Source organism: Scleropages formosus, chromosome 2 (assembly GCF_900964775.1).
Source record: "Scleropages formosus chromosome 2, fSclFor1.1, whole genome shotgun sequence".
Lineage (NCBI taxonomy): Eukaryota > Metazoa > Chordata > Actinopteri > Osteoglossiformes > Osteoglossidae > Scleropages > Scleropages formosus.
The window spans coordinates 29,571,698-29,591,558 of NC_041807.1; the positions used below are offsets into that span (position 1 = coordinate 29,571,698).

The window sequence follows — 19,861 nt, forward strand, 5'->3', positions numbered from 1 at the left end:
AACTTACAATGATTACTATCTAGTACTTAATAATCTAATACTCACCTGACACCTTTTTCAAAGCTAAATTACCATGCTAGATACACACCAATAAACTCTGCAGTCATTCACTCTTTTATACAGCGGAGCAATGTAACAAACACACACACACACACACACACACACACACACACACACTACTGACCATTAAGAACCACCAATAATTCTATGATACATGTCTTCAGACTGTAGGGGGAAACTCATATGAACACACAGGGAAACACGAGAAGAATTTATTTTCATAGGACATTTATACAGTATATGTAATTACAATATATTTTTATAAGCATGTTTAGTATTACATGTTTTATTCATTTTTGTGTAAGTGCAACTTTATTGTAGCATATCCCATTAGGTTGGGATGTCACCCACAACCTAATGTCAGCAGCAGAGTAAGATAACACACATATGCACACATTCACACACTATGGGTAATTCCGAGTAGTCAGTTTAACGAAAAATCCTGTCTTTCGACTGTGAGGACAAATCAGTAGAGCCCAGGGAAAGTTAACACTTTGTTAGGCGTGTGGTACATAATAGTTTGGAAATAACTGAGTGTGTACAGGTAGGCAGCCATACAGTATTATATTTACAGTTACATTTATTCATTTAGCAGACACTCTTCTCCAAAGTGACGTACATCTCAGTATTACAGAGTAATTATAGAAGCGAAACTGAGTTGGTGTCTTACGATAACCAATTCTGACTATTGAACTGATCTGATCATTGTTTGAAAAAACTTGTCACGTGCACGACACCTGCACCTGCCTCTCATCAAGGAGACACGGTATAAAGACTGGGACCCCACACCTGCTTGCGGAACCTTGTTCAGAGCAACCGCAACTCACCCGTGCTTCGCGTTCCCGATTCTCTCCCGTTTTTGGTTTTCTGGCTTCCGACCTCGTCGCTCCTTCTCGACCACGTCCCTCGTCTCATCCCACAAAACCCCGCTCGCTCATCGCCTGACCCACGCCTGTTTCCGACCTCTGTTTTCGCCTGCCCCTTTGGTTTTGTTGTTAATAAAAGAATCTGTGATTGGGTCCAACTATCCAACTCCCCGGCTCCCCTTCTTCCGGAATGACAATATTCAACCTTTTACACTACCTACACAGAACTGCAACGATCTGTATGGTTTCAACCATATACTAAACTATAGAGACAATACGCATAACAAAGGACAATGTAAACGTCTGGAAGAAATCACAGCTAAATTCACAGAACTTAAAAATTTTCGTCCCTCAATGACTCATTAGTGAGAAACTGAAAAGTGGAAATAGAAGAATGTTTATTTCTGCCAATACTACTTCAGAATTTCAGCAAAGCCCTTAAAGGATAATGTAAGCGTTAAAGCTGGTGGCCAGAAACTGCCTCATTTTTTAAAAGGCGCCCACCCCACTGTTCTCCATATACTACGCATATGTGTCCCTACCCCCATTCCACACCATTCAGCCCTTGACTACAGTAAATTAAATTTGCTCCAATTTTTGTTCCCCATGAAAGATTCAGCAGGAAGGTGATCTCAATCTAGGTCACTGACATTTTGCGTCTGCACTCCTCCAAGGAATGTCATTAGGATTTCATCATGTTTAATATTCAGCCTCTCTCCCTCATTACGCTCCGCGGCTCTGTGCTTACCCCGCCTGCAGTTTGATTTAGCGCTAATTCCCTTTATTAAGCCTCTCTCTCAGCACTGCCTGCGGTCTTATTTTTTGGGGACTGCTTAAAGATAGGAACCAACCCAGCCTGGCCTTCGTCGTCTCCGATCAACGTGTACCGTACGGACCTCCAGCTTCCCCACGGAAAACGTGCACTCGGCAGTTTGCATACATCCATAAAACAACATTAACTCAGCGTTTTCATTTAATGCACAAGTCTATTACATTTACTATGTATGTTTTAAAACAATGGCAACAGTCAAAGTCTGGGACTGAAAATACACCTGTTTCCATTGGAAGACCCAGGTAAACAATTAAAACTTTAAAGCGTGATTGAAAATCACTCAGGACTGTTTGTTTTTGTAATGTGTACACGTTTCTATAACCAAGCATCCGGGCCTTACAGCGACCGGAAGACGGCCGCCACTCAGCCTTAAGTCACCAGTTGATGTCTGGCCTTCCCCTTTAACCTAACTACTTAGTGTGTGTGCAGCGTGAAGTTCAAGTGCAACCTCCGACTTAGTGAAGGGAATCGAAAGTCGACATGAGTGAAAAGCCTGGAGCCAAATAAATTGAAATTATGCTCCCAATCTACTGAGGTTTACATAATTTAATTATCCCATTATGCATTTTCTCCCTTTCATCCTGAGATTTGCAACCCAATTATGGCATCCTAAACAGACATCATTAAACATATTCCTCTGTATTTTCATATAACGCATGTACTTACGTTCATGTACACAATTTGAATCTGATGGTAAAATGCTGTCTAATTTGTGATTTTTCCTTTGTGTAAATATATTTAAAAAAAGAACTCACGCTCTAGCCCAAAACGTATGACCCATACACAATCGCCACTCATGCATGTGCACACACACACACACACACACACACACACACACACACACAGCCAGTCTTGTACTTATACTGCGCACCACTTGCCCCTCTCACACTATCCCTCACGTATTTCTCTTATATTCTCATACCCATTGTCGCTTGTCACCGTTCACACAACTCCCTCCCACACTCCTGTATCACCTGACGCTCATTGGCGTCAGTTTTGCGCTCCCCCACCCCCCATGACCATTGGAGGTGTAGCGCCAATCAATGGCTCCGGCCTTGGAAGGTGAAAGACAATACTGTGAAGGGGATCCACAGGAGCCCCTCCTCCTTGCTTCCCTCACACCCCCAACCCCCACCCTCCACCTCCCCCACGCCCACGCTGCTGCCACACAAAGGGCCCGACTATGGAGGCGGAGGGAGCCGGGCCAATTCAACGCCGCACGCCTCCGCTCCCACTCGCAACCTTGGGCCGAGCTATGCACAATGCAGGCCCGACGTGCGAGGAGGCGCCGTGCGGCTTGCACTCAAACCTGACACCGCAGCTCGCAGGAAGGAAGAAAGCAGAGAAAGGAAAACCTGCGATGCTTCATCTGGGAGCTGTGGAGCAAAGGTCTGATCTACAGAGAAATGGCTCTAAATGAACGTGACACTAGGACAGGTGACCAGGTGGCTGGACTCCATTCCCTGTGGGTTGGCATATGAAATCCTCTCAGCCTCCTGAGCGCCTCCCAGGGCCCTGAAAAAAATGGGCAATGTCTCCCACCAGATGAATTTGATTATGAATAACAAAGGGAACGGCACTCGCGGCCTGTGAAGACAAGTAATAACTATGACACACATGATTTCCCCCTAAGTAGAAAAATACAGCTAAACATTCACAGATGCAATTCAAGGGCTTTAGAAGCAGCATTCCACTGGACAAAACTTAATCTTTTTAGTCAGGTGTAACTTGTTCAGAGACACATACTGAGGTAGGCAGCCACACTTAAACAGCCTAGTACTTCGCGTGGCTAACCATCGTCAAGAGCCGCTTGTCCCGAATAGGGTTGCGGTGAGCCAGAGCCTTACCTGGCAGCACATGACGCAGGGTGAAGGCGAGGAGGGGACACACCCTGGATGGGACGCCAGTCTGTTGCAAGGCACCCCAGGCAGGGTTTGAACCCCAGACACAGCGGGCACTGGCTGAACCCGCTACATCGCCACACCCGCCCCCAACAAGCCTGGCTAGTGTTGTTAATAATCAATGTGGTGTGCTCCGAAGAGAGACTGGGACAGGGAGGACGCTGTACCGAGGGAGGCGTTGCTGCTGACTATCAATACAAATATATCAATACTGATACTGAGGTTACAGAACAGGCCCTTATTTGGTCTAAGTAAAGAATCCACGAGTGGACTAATGGCCTGGTGGTATTTTAATAGATGACCAGAGATGGGGATGTTGAGGTGGGTGCTGCCCGCTGAAATATTGTCTACATGGAAATGAAAAGAATTACGAGCAAAATCCCTCTCATTGGTTTCAAGCCACACACCCTAATATTCCTGTAACAAAATCTTTTCTGGCATAAACAAGTTATTACACTAATAAACGTGAATAATCACAGGAAAACTAATGGCACATTATCCAATTTATGATTTTCTCCAAAGAATACAATGAACTGCACTGGGTCTATGCTACCAACATGCAGAGCAAGACCAAAAGGATATTCCTTTCTTCCCTAGCAAGGAATGCTGGGTAAGTACAGGTGCACCGTTTAGCATCTATAGCTCAACAATATGCTCTGACTGCCATGAAGGCCGAAAAACAGCCAATGAATCCCTCCATGCATCAGAACTTATAAACAATTTATTGCCAGCTGTGCAAAAAATGCATGGGGACAAAGAAATGCAACAAATCCAGTTTGTTTTAATACTTTCCCAGTCTTTGTAAAAATGCTATGCACTCTAACAATTTATGAGTCTTACAGTGGATCATTCCCACTTTCCATCAACACAAATGATGCAGACCCATTTCCAGGTTGCTTTACTTTGTGAGCACAATATTATGGGTGGGAAATCCTTCTTTACTGTGTCCATAGACATGTCACGCCTGCACCACTAATATACTGTATGCCACGAAGCACTGACTGGAAACATTTCACATGTCTGTAAGCAAAACTATTTATAACATTCCCATTTTTAAATACAAAGAAAAACATTTTTAAGCGCAATGTGTCCTTGGAAAATTAAATACTCTTACCTATGCAATCCAAATGCAACGAGCAAGGTGTATAACAAACAATATGGCTCAGAAATGCCAGTTTCCTGTACAAGAACCACTGTGCCAATGACAGAAATAATATTATATTTTACAGTAATATTAAATATTATATGAAGCAATGTACAGTACACAGGTGTGAATGTATATAAATAAGGGTTCATTAGGAATCACAACAAATTTTTTTGGTGGCTAGGTATCCCACTAAATAGAAAGAGAGACATTCACTCTAGCCTGAAGTTTGTATTGTGTTAAGTGACCAATGTTTACAGCTTTCCTTCACACTTTGAAGGGAGCCTAGCAGAGTACTCAGCCCCTATGGGTTGACGTGTTCAACGGAGCGAGAGCAAAAGGCTAGCAAGAGGTAATGGGTGCTTGGGAGGTCTTTAAAGCTCGAGTCAGGAGACGGATTCCCTTAGGTGACTTTGCTGGGGGGACACATCCATCCCTCAGGTCGGAGAATCCATCCCTGGAATCTTGACTCATCGATACCCCTCAGGCCTCTGACCCTGGCTCCTTCCTGACATGCTTCTCAGACTTTTCATGGTGTTAAGGCCAGAAATGATATCAAACACGGGAAAATGGTAAGAAAATGAGAAAACGGAAAGAACCCATGAATGTAAAACGTACCACACCAGAATTAAAAAAAAAAAAAAAACTACATTTACGTAGATAGATTGCATGCATTTGCATATATCTACATATGTTACTTTGAAACATCAGGATTATTTTAAGTGCTTTCATACACTGAATTATCAGCTTATTTGTTTTTCAACTAACCTTAATTTTTTCCTTAAATGCAGCTGTTAACTAGACAAAGTGCCAACAAAAATCTGAAGCTAAATAGGAATACCTGAGTTTTAAAGTAATCAGATTAATTAAAAAAGAGATGCTGATATGCTTACAGCAGCAGACACCAAGCAGAATTAACAGAATATTTGAGGAAAGCCTGACTACTGCCCCTGATATTTTACTATGACCAAAGTGCCACAGTCAAGGAGGCACCATAAACATGAAGAGCACCCTTCCTTAAGGCGCTGATCCTCATGACTGATCATGTGTCACAAGTCATGTGATAGGCCGGCCTTCCTGCAGCTTCTGTGTTTATAACACAACAACACAGAGCTCCTAACTTGCACTGAAGGACTACTGTGCTGCAGTCATTTTTGCTATCCAGCAGCAGGACCCGAGTCCCGGGCTCGAGCGGGAGGAAGCTTTATCTGATCTAATTTCCTTCCAGCAAAAAACCCAATCTCCTCAGTGCAGTGGGGGCCAGCAGGGGATCAGCCAAGGGTGGGGGCGGTGGCGGCAGCAGTGGGGGTGGCCCACATATTAAGGCAAGCTGAAGCACAAGAGCATTAAAGAAACTGACAAAGAAACCCATCAGATTTTATTTTAGAAAATCGTAGCTAAATGGTTATTATGTGGGCATTTTCATATTTTGAAGGCAGAACTTTGTTGATGCAAACATGCAATAAATAAATGTATTCATTGCCAGAGCTTTTCAATTCACGACCCTTGGGCAGAACCAGATACTCGGAGCTTTTCTTCCCTTCTTCAAAGGGAGAAAGCGCAGGTAGTAAATACTTTCTTCCCGTTTCCACGGTCTCATTAGAGCATACGGGAATGGAAGTGAGGGACCACGTAGGAGCGATTATCTGACTGCGGATGGGCCAGTGAGAAGTACAGCACCACTGTCCGCACTTGGTCCGACAGCTGGTTCCCCGGCAATCTGATTTATCTTCCACCTCAATTGGAAAGTCACATCTGTCCTATCTAATCTGCACTTAAACAACAAGCGAGGACAAGTCCAACACTACTTTCGCTGGTGGTCCTTGAGATTGCTGTCAGGTCCGAACCAGAAAAAGAAAAATGCCCTTTAACGGGAGCTGTGAATTAGCTTAAACAGGCTACAGAAATAGTGGATGCACTTTTAGTCAGCAGTAAGGAGAGTAATTTTAAAAAGACAGCAATAGAGAAAACAGGTACCGTTCATCAAAATACAGTCAACTCAACCTTAATGCAGTCTCAATTCTTCCTTTTCCTGTAAAAGACTACATAAACCTTTAGCTTATCTGTGCCTTAGAGCTACCCAGAAAAATCTGACACACACATACACCTACAAGGACAAGAATCTCTTTTAAAGTTCTTTATCTTATCAGAATAGTCCAATTGGTAGTTTGATTCCCCTGTAAAGATCTCAAGCAGCCGAACATGCGGCACCCATGGGCACATGTTTGAGGGTGTTTTGGAGGTTTATGAAGCAACCTTTACTCCATGTTTGTGGAATATCTCCCTCCATAAAACATCCAGAGCTGTAACTAAGGGATGGAGGGGTGCGTTTGCAAGGCCTTTATACAGCAACCTTGAGGCAGATCACGGCTGAAACTGAGTTCTTAGAACAGCTCAGCACCTCCCACATGTAACAGGAAAGGGGACAGAGGTGATATTTTGTCAGTATTTTTTATATGGCCTTAAATGCATTGCTGAGGCACTGAAAAAATTCTGACTGATCGACAATCAGCTACCGTGCTGTGGGGGAACACACATCGGCGGTCACCAAGTCTCTAAGCGTGTGTTTATTTGTGCTACCAAATTAATCTGTTATTCCTCTCCCTCTAATAACTGAACACCCCATTGAAATAATTAATTTAGTCACTATTTTTGTGAGGCAAGATGGGGGTGCAGTTAATTATTAATACACTTCTCTCCCCATGTCAGTGGAAAGAATCTTTAACAAGTAAAAATTAGGGCACAAGCAATCTGTTCTGATCAACGACACTTCCCCAACCACTTACGGCCAAAAACACCACATACAGAGAGAGGCAGAGAGGCACGTACACACACGCTAACATTCGGGAGGTAGCAGCAGCCTGCGGTGGAGGGGCGGGGGGCTGAGCACACATAATAGCAGAGCCTTCCACTCTGCCTTGATTTATTTGAGGAGGCCTTCAGATTTCCTCCACAATATGCAGACTCTCCTAGAAATCCAGGCCTTGAAAATTAACTCGGCAAATACACTCATAATCAAATAGAATGCACACTGTGAAATGTCATATGTTAATGGCCCTGAATTTATAATAGCATTTCCATTATGTTATCACATGATTATCACAATGATTTTCCTCTCTCCCGTTCCTTTCCAGTTCTGATCCTACAATGATATCACACGCGCACGTTACCGAGGCCCAGTATGCTTCCACAAACAGAAACCAAACCATTTTAATACCATTCCTTTTACCTTGTTCACATCCGCACGTGTCTCCATTGTCATTCATGGCAGAAATCCAATCACTGGTGGGTAGGGGAAAGCAGAGAGACCTGGACGACCAAAATAATGTAAGCCACCTCACCTTTGCGGTCCTTAAAGCAATTTGTCTTTCTGATTGGCTCTCTGCTTTAATTGCTCCGTTTATGGCCTTCTGGAAGGAACATTTGTAATCCAGCAGAAGATCCTTCAGTCTTGTCAAAGTGCATGGACAAAGACACGCATGGGGCACACATCCGAGTGTGTGCGTGTAGAGTCTTTCCATTAAGCGATGCCCCAATTTCCACTAATGCAGTAAGCCTGCGGATCTTAATGCTGCTGCAAGCTCCATTCTCGGACCCGGCAAGGTTGAAGCATCTTCGTGTGCCGGACCTCACTCGCGGTTTCCTCAATAACACCATGTGTAGCTGTCTGAACGCCAAAGCCTGTTGTTGCAATCACAAAGGAGCCTCACAGGAGAGATCGTCCTAGAGGCACGGTCAGCAGCAATGAAAGCACCCAATTCACCACCTATTCACACCTTCCTCAGTATTTAGTACCTGATTGAATGGAGGAAGCTGAATGAAATGCACAGACTACATAGATCTGCTCCCTTATAAAGGTGTGCAGGCTAATTATCACTGAATAAGAAAATCATACATCTCATTTCAGAGCAAGGTATTTTTTAGCAGTCACTTAATACAAAACAGAATCCCAGTCCACCACGTAAAATAATAATTTTGAGAATAAAAATACTTCTGTTGTACAGCAGGAATGGTCCCTCAGAATAACTAATTCAAAAACTGCTAATTGTTTATCTTCAAATAGCTCCCTCGTGAGATAGCTCGCATTTTGCAAATAATGACTGAATGGAGCCTGAATGTGGTGAGAACGCTGGAACGGCACTATTTGGATTGAATCGTTAACCTTTGGCAGAGCATACAAAGTATGCTGCGGTCTATGATCACTTTTTGTCCAGGCATCCAGTAACAGCTTTCATTAAAGCAGAAATACGCTGGAAGAAAACAGCGAAACAGACGTTTGCGCTGAGAGGTCTCTGATCAACAAGGTGTATGGTATTGCTGTTGATGGAGACAAGGGGCTGCGGGAGGGGTTCCGATAATGGTTCTGATTGCTACTGCCGCTTCAGGATTTCGCTCTCATTTCTGCTTACAAAATAGGTCAATCTCTACCAGAACTGTCAAGAAACAATACCTGTAAACAACTGGCAAGATACCTTATGTAATTATTTTCTGGATGGTGGGTCAATTCAAACAAAATCTTGTTTACCCCCAAATGAAATGTTGTTTGCATAATTATAAACACAAACGCTATGAAAAAAGAAACAAACAGTTGATTGTGTAACAGGAAAATACAGCTTTTCCTTCAAGTTTAACGATTCTAATTCACAGGACCTTCAGTTCTGAGTGCCAATTAAATTAGACTGCTTATATGTTATTGACTAAAATATTCCAGATAACTTTGTAACTACAGGAAGATTTTTACATGTCGGTCACCTGAAATGAATTGGACAACAAAGATCTTGCAATTTAATGACAACCTAAGGACAGTATAAAACTGCATGCATCGCTGGAAAACATTTGAGGTTCAATTCTTATGAAGCACTTCCCCTTACATTACCATTCAAATATGTTTTGTTAATATGCTGTATCTCGCTGCAGTTTCAGCCTCTTCATTTTGCAACATGTTGCATAGGCATAGGCAAAAGCACAGCAGTGATTTGCCACAGCAATAGTGCATGCGCATCCTTTCCAGAAGCACATCATGCTATGCCGAGGTCCTGTAACGAAACCCGTGTGAAAAGCAGGCTCCATAGACCTCCTCCACAGCACAGTGGACCACACTGCTCACTAATGCACATCACTCGAGCTACTAAATAATCCACCACGGCAGTCCCGATTTTACTAATTTACTTTCCAGTTCACCTTGATCACTTGATTCTGGAAGGATCCAGCTCAGCCACAGCCTACTTTCTAGGACTTATAAAGAACATATGGAGCCACGTATGTGTTGCAAGCCAAAGAGGCAGTGTGTACTGACTAATGCTAGTTAGTTACCCCACTATTCAAAATAAGGATCGAAGCACGAGGAAAATTATTTCTGAAATTCTGATATTCTCGGCTGAAAGAAAATGGCATGTACAAGACAGGGCCTTAAAAAGGTGCAGCGTCCGAGGATGGCTAATGTGTACTATTAATGTGTGTATTGATTTCACAATGCTGGTACCCCTCAGCTGATCCATACATTACACAACCACAGCAGATCACAGGAGGCATTGGAGGGATGTCGCTGGCAGCACTAGTACAGTGGAAGAGAGCTCAGCTCAGTGACACGTGGATTCCCGTTGCTGGTCGTCACCACAAAGATGGTACCTAAGCACACAGCTCCAAAGCAGCATTCCGTCACCCCGTTTCCCAGTTGCGCCAGTGGCTGAACAGAGTAAAAGATGTTGCAAAAATACAGAGTGTACTATTTTGCCGAGGTGATGGAAGCCTACTGGCAGTGTCCTGTCACTTAGCTCAGATCTCCGGTATACAGCTGTCACATCCTGGCCATTCACTAAATCTGACATGTCTCGTCATACAAAGATGACACTTTCCTTCATGGTTTTGTTCAGCCCTTGCAGCACACAACAGTTTGCAATGACAAATGAGAAAGATGTCAGGTGAGGTGCAACGTAACCTGCCTGGATTACTGTGATCATCGAAGGCTACTTTGCTCACACTTGGCCCGTGTAAGAAATAGCTTCAGTGAAGCGTGATTTTTCTGCGATCAGGTGATGATCCTCACGGCCGTCTCTGGCAAGGGCTCTTCAGAGAAAACTGCATCTGTCCTCTCGGCTCAAGACTGCTCGAGAATTGCGGAGGTCTAACGATTCTTGGCTGCTCTGCTTTTCTCCGCAGCAGAAATTACGAGCGCCTCCCATGCGTGGAGATCTCCTGAGCTGTGCTTATCAAACACTGCCCACAAGTTCAAGGACGTGAAAAGTCCACGGTCCATCCCTTAAAGAAGAAATCACTCCTTGGGGTTCCAGCAGTGGAGTGAACAAGCATATCTAGTCTGGCAAGGCAAATTAAGTTACCTGACAATTTCTTGAACAATGATAAATCATGCAAAGAATGTCTATCTTTGAGATGTGGCAAAGGAAAAAATAAACGATACACAGTCTAATTCCAGAGTTAAGTGGGGGGGGAGAGCACATATACTAGGGCTTCTCAATGCTAAAATTTTGATGTACCTGCTCATTTTCCAAACCTGCTCATTTGATACAAGTACTCTCTGGGATGTGAAAGAACCAGCTTCTTGGAAAGGAAAAGCGCTGTGAATGACTGCCTTGAGGGGAAAATCTGCAGATTCACACTGACAGTTGCGGCTAAAATCACCAAAGCTAGGTCATATGCCCCCGTGTACAACTCTTGGCATAACATCAGATGGAGGCCACACCAGGGAGCTAATCTCACCATACACAGCACCACCCTACTGTGCGTTTCAGTGTGCATAATTCAGTGACCTTTTTACAAGTTCCAACAAAACCGGGGAGTCCTCTCCCCACAACTGGAAAAGTGCCTCTTACTCAGGCCCAAGGAGAAAAGAGGCTGTGCAGAGAAGCCCTGTGATTTGAATTAGTTCCAACATCTCCTCTCGCTCTACTTTGGCCTATCCAGTCCATTCACATCACCGTACGTCAACCCTCCTTCCTCCCCCAACCTCTTTCCCATTTTGTGCCTGTGAGAGCATGTACATCACCAAAGGACATTTCCCTGTACAAAGATGCAGCTGCCTCCCTGGGACCCTGTTCTCAAAAGGCGGAGAGCTGGAGCAAAAGGGAGCTCCTACCGTCCTCCTCCTTGTGCGCGTTCTGCGGGCTGTGCATTCTGTCTCCGTGGCTGGGGCTCAGGTCGGACGCAGGGCAGTGATCAGCTGACATCCATGTGGGGTCGCTCATATCAAAGTCCTCACTACTCACAGAACTCTCATCCTGGCTCCCGGCAAGCACAAAGACACACACGTACACAAACAAACACACAGATACACACACAAAGAGAGAACAAAAAAGGTTTTTCAGAGTGAGCTCAGATGGAAAGGCAGAGGCCAAAAGGCACAAAAGCAGAAAGATAGGAGAGCAATGACTTGGTATTGTGACAATGTGCCTTTAAGTAAAACAAAAACTGCTTAAGAGATAAATAAAACATGGGGGGGGGGGGGGGGGGGGGAAACATATTCATAAACAATTCAGAAGAAAGCAGAGAGAGGAATCAACAAAAAATGAACTAGTCAAAACGTGGTCTTTTTACATTGGCTATTGAGACCACTCCTTTGTACAGGCAGACAGAGCTGAGATTCTCCTGCTGTAGACGGCATATACTGCATGTCTGCAAAGGGCAATCCTGGCTAAAAGCAGCCCGGACCAGAAGATCAAAAATCTTAAATTCAGGTTAACGAGTAAAACAAGCAGAACATTTGTTAAATGTTGCGGTTTCATAATTCTGATACTGATAAATCACTGCAGTCATTCTGGGAAATGCTAATGTATTTTTGCGTAGGAAATTATTTTTATTACACACACACATTCATCCATTGATATGTGAGGGCAGCAGGCTGCATAATGCTGGGATGTGGACTTGTAAGCAAAAGGCTTAAACGCGAGAGGCACTGCTTTAGTACCTTTTAGGAAAGCGTTTCATACCTTTTAAAAGGAGTAGGCTGTGGTGTTTTGTCTGCTATGCGGCAACAGCAACAACGTATCATGTACAAACATAAACACAAACACACCTCTGAGAAACAATATCTTAGCAGGCAATCTGTAACTCCTCAAGCTGCTACGAGTACAGTTAAAAATTACCTAAGGCAGGGCCTCAGTGAGTTCAAGAAATTCATCTGGTTGACCTCTGAACCTTAATACAGGCGTTCTGCGAAAAGCTGTGCAACGCTGACATTATCTAGCTAAGGAACGCGTCAGAAATGATGATGAATATATCTGACAGAACATCACTTTGTGAGTTAACTTTAGACTTTTTCGTTTAAAAAGGATATTTATGAAGAGAGAGAACATACTGTATTGTGTATATGAGACGATTAGAAGGAAAAACGTAGCTGTCCATGTTTGAACTGAGTCCTCTACAAGTATTTATGAACAGTTGATACATAAAGGAAGGGGGGTGCAGTGGCGCAGTGGCGCAGTGGGTTGGACCGGATCCTGCTCTCCGGTGGGTCTGGGGTTCGAGTCCCACTTGGGGTGCCTTGCGGCGGACTGGCGTCCCGTCCTGGGTGTGTCCCCTCCCCCTCCGACCTTACGCCCTGTGTTGCTGGATTAGGCTCCGGTTCCCTGGGACAAGCGGTTCAGAGGATGTGTGTGTGAGAGATACATAAAGAAGGCAAGAAGGAAATAAGTCGGAGCAACCAATATTTAACCTCCTCCTCTATTCCACAGCGACGCTTTACTGCCACTCGGAGTATACTGAAAACGACACGATGCCGAGTTCTCTGACAACACACACTGAGACCGAGGCAAGGTAACGGTCAGAAGGCCGCAGGAAATCCCGTATTAAATGTAGACGACGCAAGAGCCGAATCAGACGGAGAATATTTATACCGCTGACAAAATGATGAAGTGCTGAGCAACACGCGGCCGACTGGCAGGGCAGCCTCAAAACGCAAACCCGGTCCCCTTCGGCCCCCATTATCCCCCAACCTCTTTGCTGCGGACAGCCGGAGGCTCCCTCCGCAGCGGTAATATGCGGCGCCTGTCACTCAGGCCTCGCCCCCGCGCCGGCCTCCCATTGGCTAACACGCCCCACCCGCAAATGAGGATGTGCATTATTGATGTAGCTCCACGTGCTCAGGTGGACGGTCCCTGCCCACCACGGCAAATGCTGACAGCACAAGTATGGCAGCAGATAGCACAAAGGAAGGTGGGAGTAAGCAGGGTAACCTGAGTACATCATGCTTTATATGTAGGCGATGGCAGAATGGCTCTTCAGCACCGCTGCGTGTGCAGAGAAAAGAGCACGAGACCCTCGGGACAGAGAAGGTGGCCAAGGAGCTTTGAAAGGGTCAGCGAGCTTGCAGGGAGGTGCGCGAGGACAGGAGAGGTCACGAAGCAAGCCGGCCAAGCTTTAGCAGTCCAGAACGCATATCACATCAACCTCAATCACGCATCAGCTCACACCAACACAGCGGTATCAACAGGGGAGATGAATTGTCTCGGAGCTGGTTGAACCGTGCGGGTTTTTACTGTCGTTGCTCAAACAGAACGTGCACACATACTGACAACTAAGGTGCATTTAGTCAATACTTGTTAACTAGCCCATATTTAGCCCTTATCTTTCTAAGACAGAGCCCTCAGTCAGGATTTTTGGGAGTTTTACACACCACTTGCTCCTGCAACAAGCACCAGTAAACTACCCAGTACGTTAAATATTTAGTATCAACCTCTTAACTGTGAGACGGCGCCAGAAAAGGTACACTACATGCGAAAAATGCAAATACGCATCACATGAATGTACTCTTTGCTTGGAAACAAAATATTTAATAAACTTTTACAATATTACAACTACATTAAACACAAGGAAGTAATCCAATTCAGGAAAAAAGCAGTAAAGGCTGTAGTATATTGCCATCTTCTGCTATGTGCTCTAGTGCCTCTACATCCTATGTATTTTTTGTTCATTATTTATTACAGATCTTTTTCACATCTGCAATTAATCAGCAAATATTAAAATTATCTTTGCCCGACAAAATAATGCCACTCATGTCATTTAAAAAAACCTGTTTGTCCTGTTGTTATGCTCTACTATTCATACTGAAAGACAGTAGTGTAATCTGAATAATTTTAAGCACGTTTAATATATGAGGTTAATATACTGGCAGTTTTTTCCATGTAATAAAATGCAAACATATGAATACGTTATTTTCAGCCTTGCATGAGAGGGCACAAAAATTTAAAAAAGTGAAGAGTCAGATTGTATTTTACCACTTATTTTTTCAGCATATAGAAATGAGAGGAAAGTGATAACGTCACAATGTAATTCTTTGCACTCGAGTCCATTTACACTTTCAAAAAAACTATACAGATGCTCCTACTTACGATGGTTTGACTTACGATTTTTCAAAGTTACGACAGCGATACGCATCCGGTAGAATCCTTGCGTCGAATTTTGAATTTTGATCTGTTCCCGCGCTTGTGATATGCGATACGATACTCTCTCCCAATGCTGGGTGATGGCAGCAAGGGTAAATAACCAATACAGCGTTGAAAGCGTTTTTATATTTTGTGTTTTCGCATCCCATCATGTCTACTAAGTGGTCATGTGTGTCTCCTGCTTAAATTGGCTCAGCTGTAGGCTCTCGTAAGTGTTTCGAGCACGTTTAAGGTAGGCTAGGCAAGGCTATGATGTCTGGTAGGTGCGGTACTGTATTCTTTTTCGACTTGTGATTTTTCCCGTTACAACAGGTTTATCGGAACGTAACCATCGTTAGTCGAGGAGCATCTGTAGCATTTATTTGGTTTCTTGAACAAAATATTCCAAGCCATTGTAAAATATTTTTACATTTCATGCATTACGAACCATTTCCAAAGACAAACAAGTACCACAAATAAAGTCTTCATTACTCTGTTAATCACAAGAGCAAAGGCTGTTTCTTTTAATCAGTTTGGTATACCTTTATGTAAATAATAAATGACACCTAATCAGTAATATCCTTTGGCATTTGTGCTCCATGCTTTAAGCTTTGAAGAGTTCTGTGGGGGAGTAATGGAGTCCCTCTAGTCTCGGAGAGCCATTAGACATTTTCCACCTGCTCCTCCACTTCACACGGAGACTGCAGACAGGTTTCCGCACTGCCTGACTTTACGTTTGCTATAAATAGGTGAGGCCTGTTTAAATGTTGCCACGGAAACCAAAACTACAAAGATTTTCAAAAAGCTATCCATTCTTAATTAAATTCTGAATTAAATTCAAACACCGAGGATGACAATGAAAACCCCGAAAGATTTTCAGATTCACTTGACACAGGCTATGAATTCTGTTCCTTGAACTACTCCTCTGTGCCCCCAAAACAAGGTAAACTTGGTCGAGCTTCACTGCTTTCACAGATACGGTATTTCTTTGTAAGGATACTGTGCCCCTGCGTTACTAGACAGGAGTAACGTGGCTTACACGGACAAAGTGCCGTTGTGAGAAAACAGCCCGATGTTGTGGCTAAATGTATCAAAACCTCCATTCACAATTTCACACCAGTTCCCTGGCATGAAAGCAGCAGAACAAAGTCTCCTCTTAAAGGTTTCCCCTCTGGTAATGATGCATCTGACACTGCTTAACTGAGAGTGCGGGTCTCAAGTCTTCAGGGAGCGCCACTGACTCAAACGTGTTTTCTCTCCACAAAAGTCCTCTCTGATCATTTAAAAGTCACAAGGCAGTGGATAGACCGTGCAGCTCCTGCAAATGTATATCTGCACAGTTCGGCCACAGCAAGTCACACTCGGCGACACGAAAAATCAAATATCGGTATGGGTGGCACTTTCCGAGGGCTTTATCCAGATGCTTTTATTCAGACATATCGTCGATGGAAGACAATATCCGAAACGCTGGAGAACAACGTTCCAAAAATGCCAAAAATGTGTTCAAAATTCTTTACATACTTTTCAACACATATTACAGTACAACAGATTTTGTTAATTATATGGAATTATCTGTATATGTGGCCTATACTGTCAGTGCTCATCTCTGCTCATCTACTATAAAGCTGCGTTCAGATTTAAAAAAACTGCTATCAACGAACTAAATAAAAAGGAACTGCATTCTATGGATGGAACTGACAGGTTTACTCATCTAATCGCAAACGCTCAGTACATGCTAATCATAGGTGCCGTTCTATCTGTATTTCACATCCATTAGAGGCTGCAGACGTCTACCCAGTTTTTTTTGACATCTTCCATCGAAATCAATTAAAACTCGGGACGAGCACCAAGTGGAGTGTATCATTTCTTCACCATGCGGTGAAGGCATCAATTTGAGCGGCACTCGCCGGCCGGCACGCAGCACGAAGCCACACCCCATAGCCCAGCGAGGATTAGCTAGGCTCAGTCGGCAATACCCTGGTTGGAGAACATCGATTGCGAAGAAAAACCAACCAGGAAGAGGGCCAGAGTGGGGGAAGGGGGGCCGTGCTCATACGAACACACCCTTGCACATACACAGCAACATCAAACACAAACGCATGCATCCACCCACCAACATTCATACAAGCCCACGCACACGCATGCGCACACACACACACACACACGCGCACAACCACAGACTGGGCTTTCACTTGCCTTTTGAGTAAGAAAGACAAAGGAAAGGCAAGGACCACCGTAAGCGGAAAATCAGAACTGATTTATAACTGCAGGATTGGTAGGTGGCACAAAAAAAAGACAGACAGGTACCAGTTTATTTGTGACATCAAAGCACTGTGTCAGCCAGAAGGCAGAAAAAGCATTCCATTACTACGATGGACAATAATCAATTATTTCAACTGACCTTACTTATGCGCCTCATTGATTAGCCAACCTGCACTAGAAGCTATTCCTGTTGCCGTTGTAGAACGGCAAGGAAGCTCCTGTGACAGCGAACGGAGACGGACAGGAGATGCATCTGAAAAGGTATGTCTGTGGCCCATTGCAACAGCAAGCCACAGCTTTATTGTTATTCTAGAGACCATTTGCAACAACAGAAAAAAAGAAAGGGAAAAGACAAAAGACCCCAGGGTGTCGGCCAGATGTACAGTTCACGTTTAGTAGCGTCACCGGTATCGTAACCGTACTACCGCTACATTGAGCGAACGTGAGCTTTGACTATATCCAACAAAAAGGCAGAACGGCAGCGCAAACGTGGGAAGAAATGTGCAATTCTCAATCTCTCAAGCCTATTCACAGCTCTCAATATACATTTTTTTCTGATGCTAAACAAGAAAATGGAAATAGGTATCAGTTAACTTATTCTGCACTGATAAATTAATTATATTACATATTCTCAAGTGAATGTCGACATTCAGTGCTATTATAATGCATTATTTAGCTGATGCCTTTGTCCAAGGCGACTTACAATGTTATACGATTACAATTATTTACACTTTAATACAAGATTTTTTCTTTTTTTTTTTTTTTTTACTGTACCCATTCAGGGAAAATACCTTGTTCTTGGGTATGAATGAAGGAGGGAGAGGCCAAACCTGAATCCTTTGACTGGTAGGTGACAGCTGTAACCACTACATGACCCACTGCCAAAGGTTGTTGCAATTTGTAATGTTGTTTGAGCCTCTGCTTCACAATAAATGGAAAGGATGACTGATGTGCATTAAGTATTATTAAAGGAAGTCAGCAAATGCATGGTCTTCAGGCTTTCGAACTTACTATTTTTTCCACAAACATAATTATGAAAGCATACGGCCATAGCTAGGGCAATACACAAGGCAACAGGCGGAAGCAAACACATTAGACGCTTCTAGGACAAGACAAATTTCCTGAAATTCACCACTGAATTAAGATAAAATAAACATATACATTTTACCTAAACAAAGAAAGTACACATTTTAGAAAATGAAAAATGCTTGAAGCTACAGCCTAGCCCGATTTAAATTAAGATGATTCAGCTGGTTAATAGGCTTATAATGCTACAAAATGAGTATGTCTGAAATACAAATTCATTAACGGAATGTCTTTGCGCATAAATTGTCTAAATTTTAAGTGGATTATTTAACATAAAAGTGGCTCAGCGATTTGTTATGGACTACAGCACGAAAAACAAATCAGCACAAAAAAACCTTTCAATTCAGCACAGGGTGAATTTAGAAATACAGGAGCCACACTGTAACTGTGTATTTCACTTTTTTTCCCCCCATAAACTCAATATACTTAAAGGCTCTTTTTAAATTTCTTGCATACACTTAGGTCATTCATACATATGGCAGTTGGATACAAGAAAAGATCCCAGTAAAAACAACCTCTCTAAAAAGAATTCATTGGTCTCAATCTGGACCAAAAATGTGAGTTCAAAAAAAGTAACTGCAGTTTGTTTAATGTTCAGTAATTAACTTTTGTATGATAGCGAGCTAATCATCAACATAACTTTATTGGTACTGAGTGCTGTAAAACTGTACAACAAATTCCATCCACCCATACTGCCCAGTAGTCATGGTAAGCTGAGGGACAATAAACCTGATTATACCACATTACCTTATGTAACATGTTTCTCTATACCACTTAATGTAATGCAAGGTACAAACACACGCTCTGCACATCTGCAGACTTACAATGTATATTAATTTACGTTGGTAAAAAACTGGTCAGTGACAATATGAGATTATGTTTTGTTTGTGATACAAAGAGAAATACAAATGGGACGTTTCACTGTAGGGGATTACTACATTCCGCTGTAAATCACTATTTTCTCTGCACATCACAATGTTTTGCTAGCAGATTCTCTTGTGCAAAAATGGCATTAAATACCTGGCAAAAAATAAGAGAAAATGCCACATTTTCATATGTGTAAACTGTAGTAGCTTCAACAAAAACCCAAGACACACAACGCAACACATGAGCTATGCTGCATGCAGAAAGCATCATGATGCAAATGGCAGTGTGTGCTTTCCATTAATCTCAGCAGGACAGAAAAACAATGTGTTCCAAGGAAAATATGTAAAGCTCCAGTGTAATGCTGTAAACGCAGAAAAAGAAACAAACATAAATTCTGTATCTAAGTCATGGAATTGGATTAAGAGAAGTTAAGTATTCACCGAACAAAAAGCAGCAGCATGTGGATA

General features: G+C 43.2%; 1 protein-coding gene across 2 annotated transcripts in view; it reads right to left on the reverse strand.

Moving 5' to 3' along the window:
• The window catches only part of nol4lb (nucleolar protein 4-like b), a 69,426-nt gene that overhangs the window by 19,311 nt on the left and 30,254 nt on the right, over nucleotides 1-19,861 (reverse strand). For both annotated transcript variants that reach the window (XM_018756542.2, XM_029249939.1), the window contains one exon: nucleotides 11,897-12,038. In XM_018756542.2, coding sequence (XP_018612058.1) covers nucleotides 11,897-12,038 — 142 coding nt within the window. The remainder of the gene's footprint in view (nucleotides 1-11,896; nucleotides 12,039-19,861) is intronic.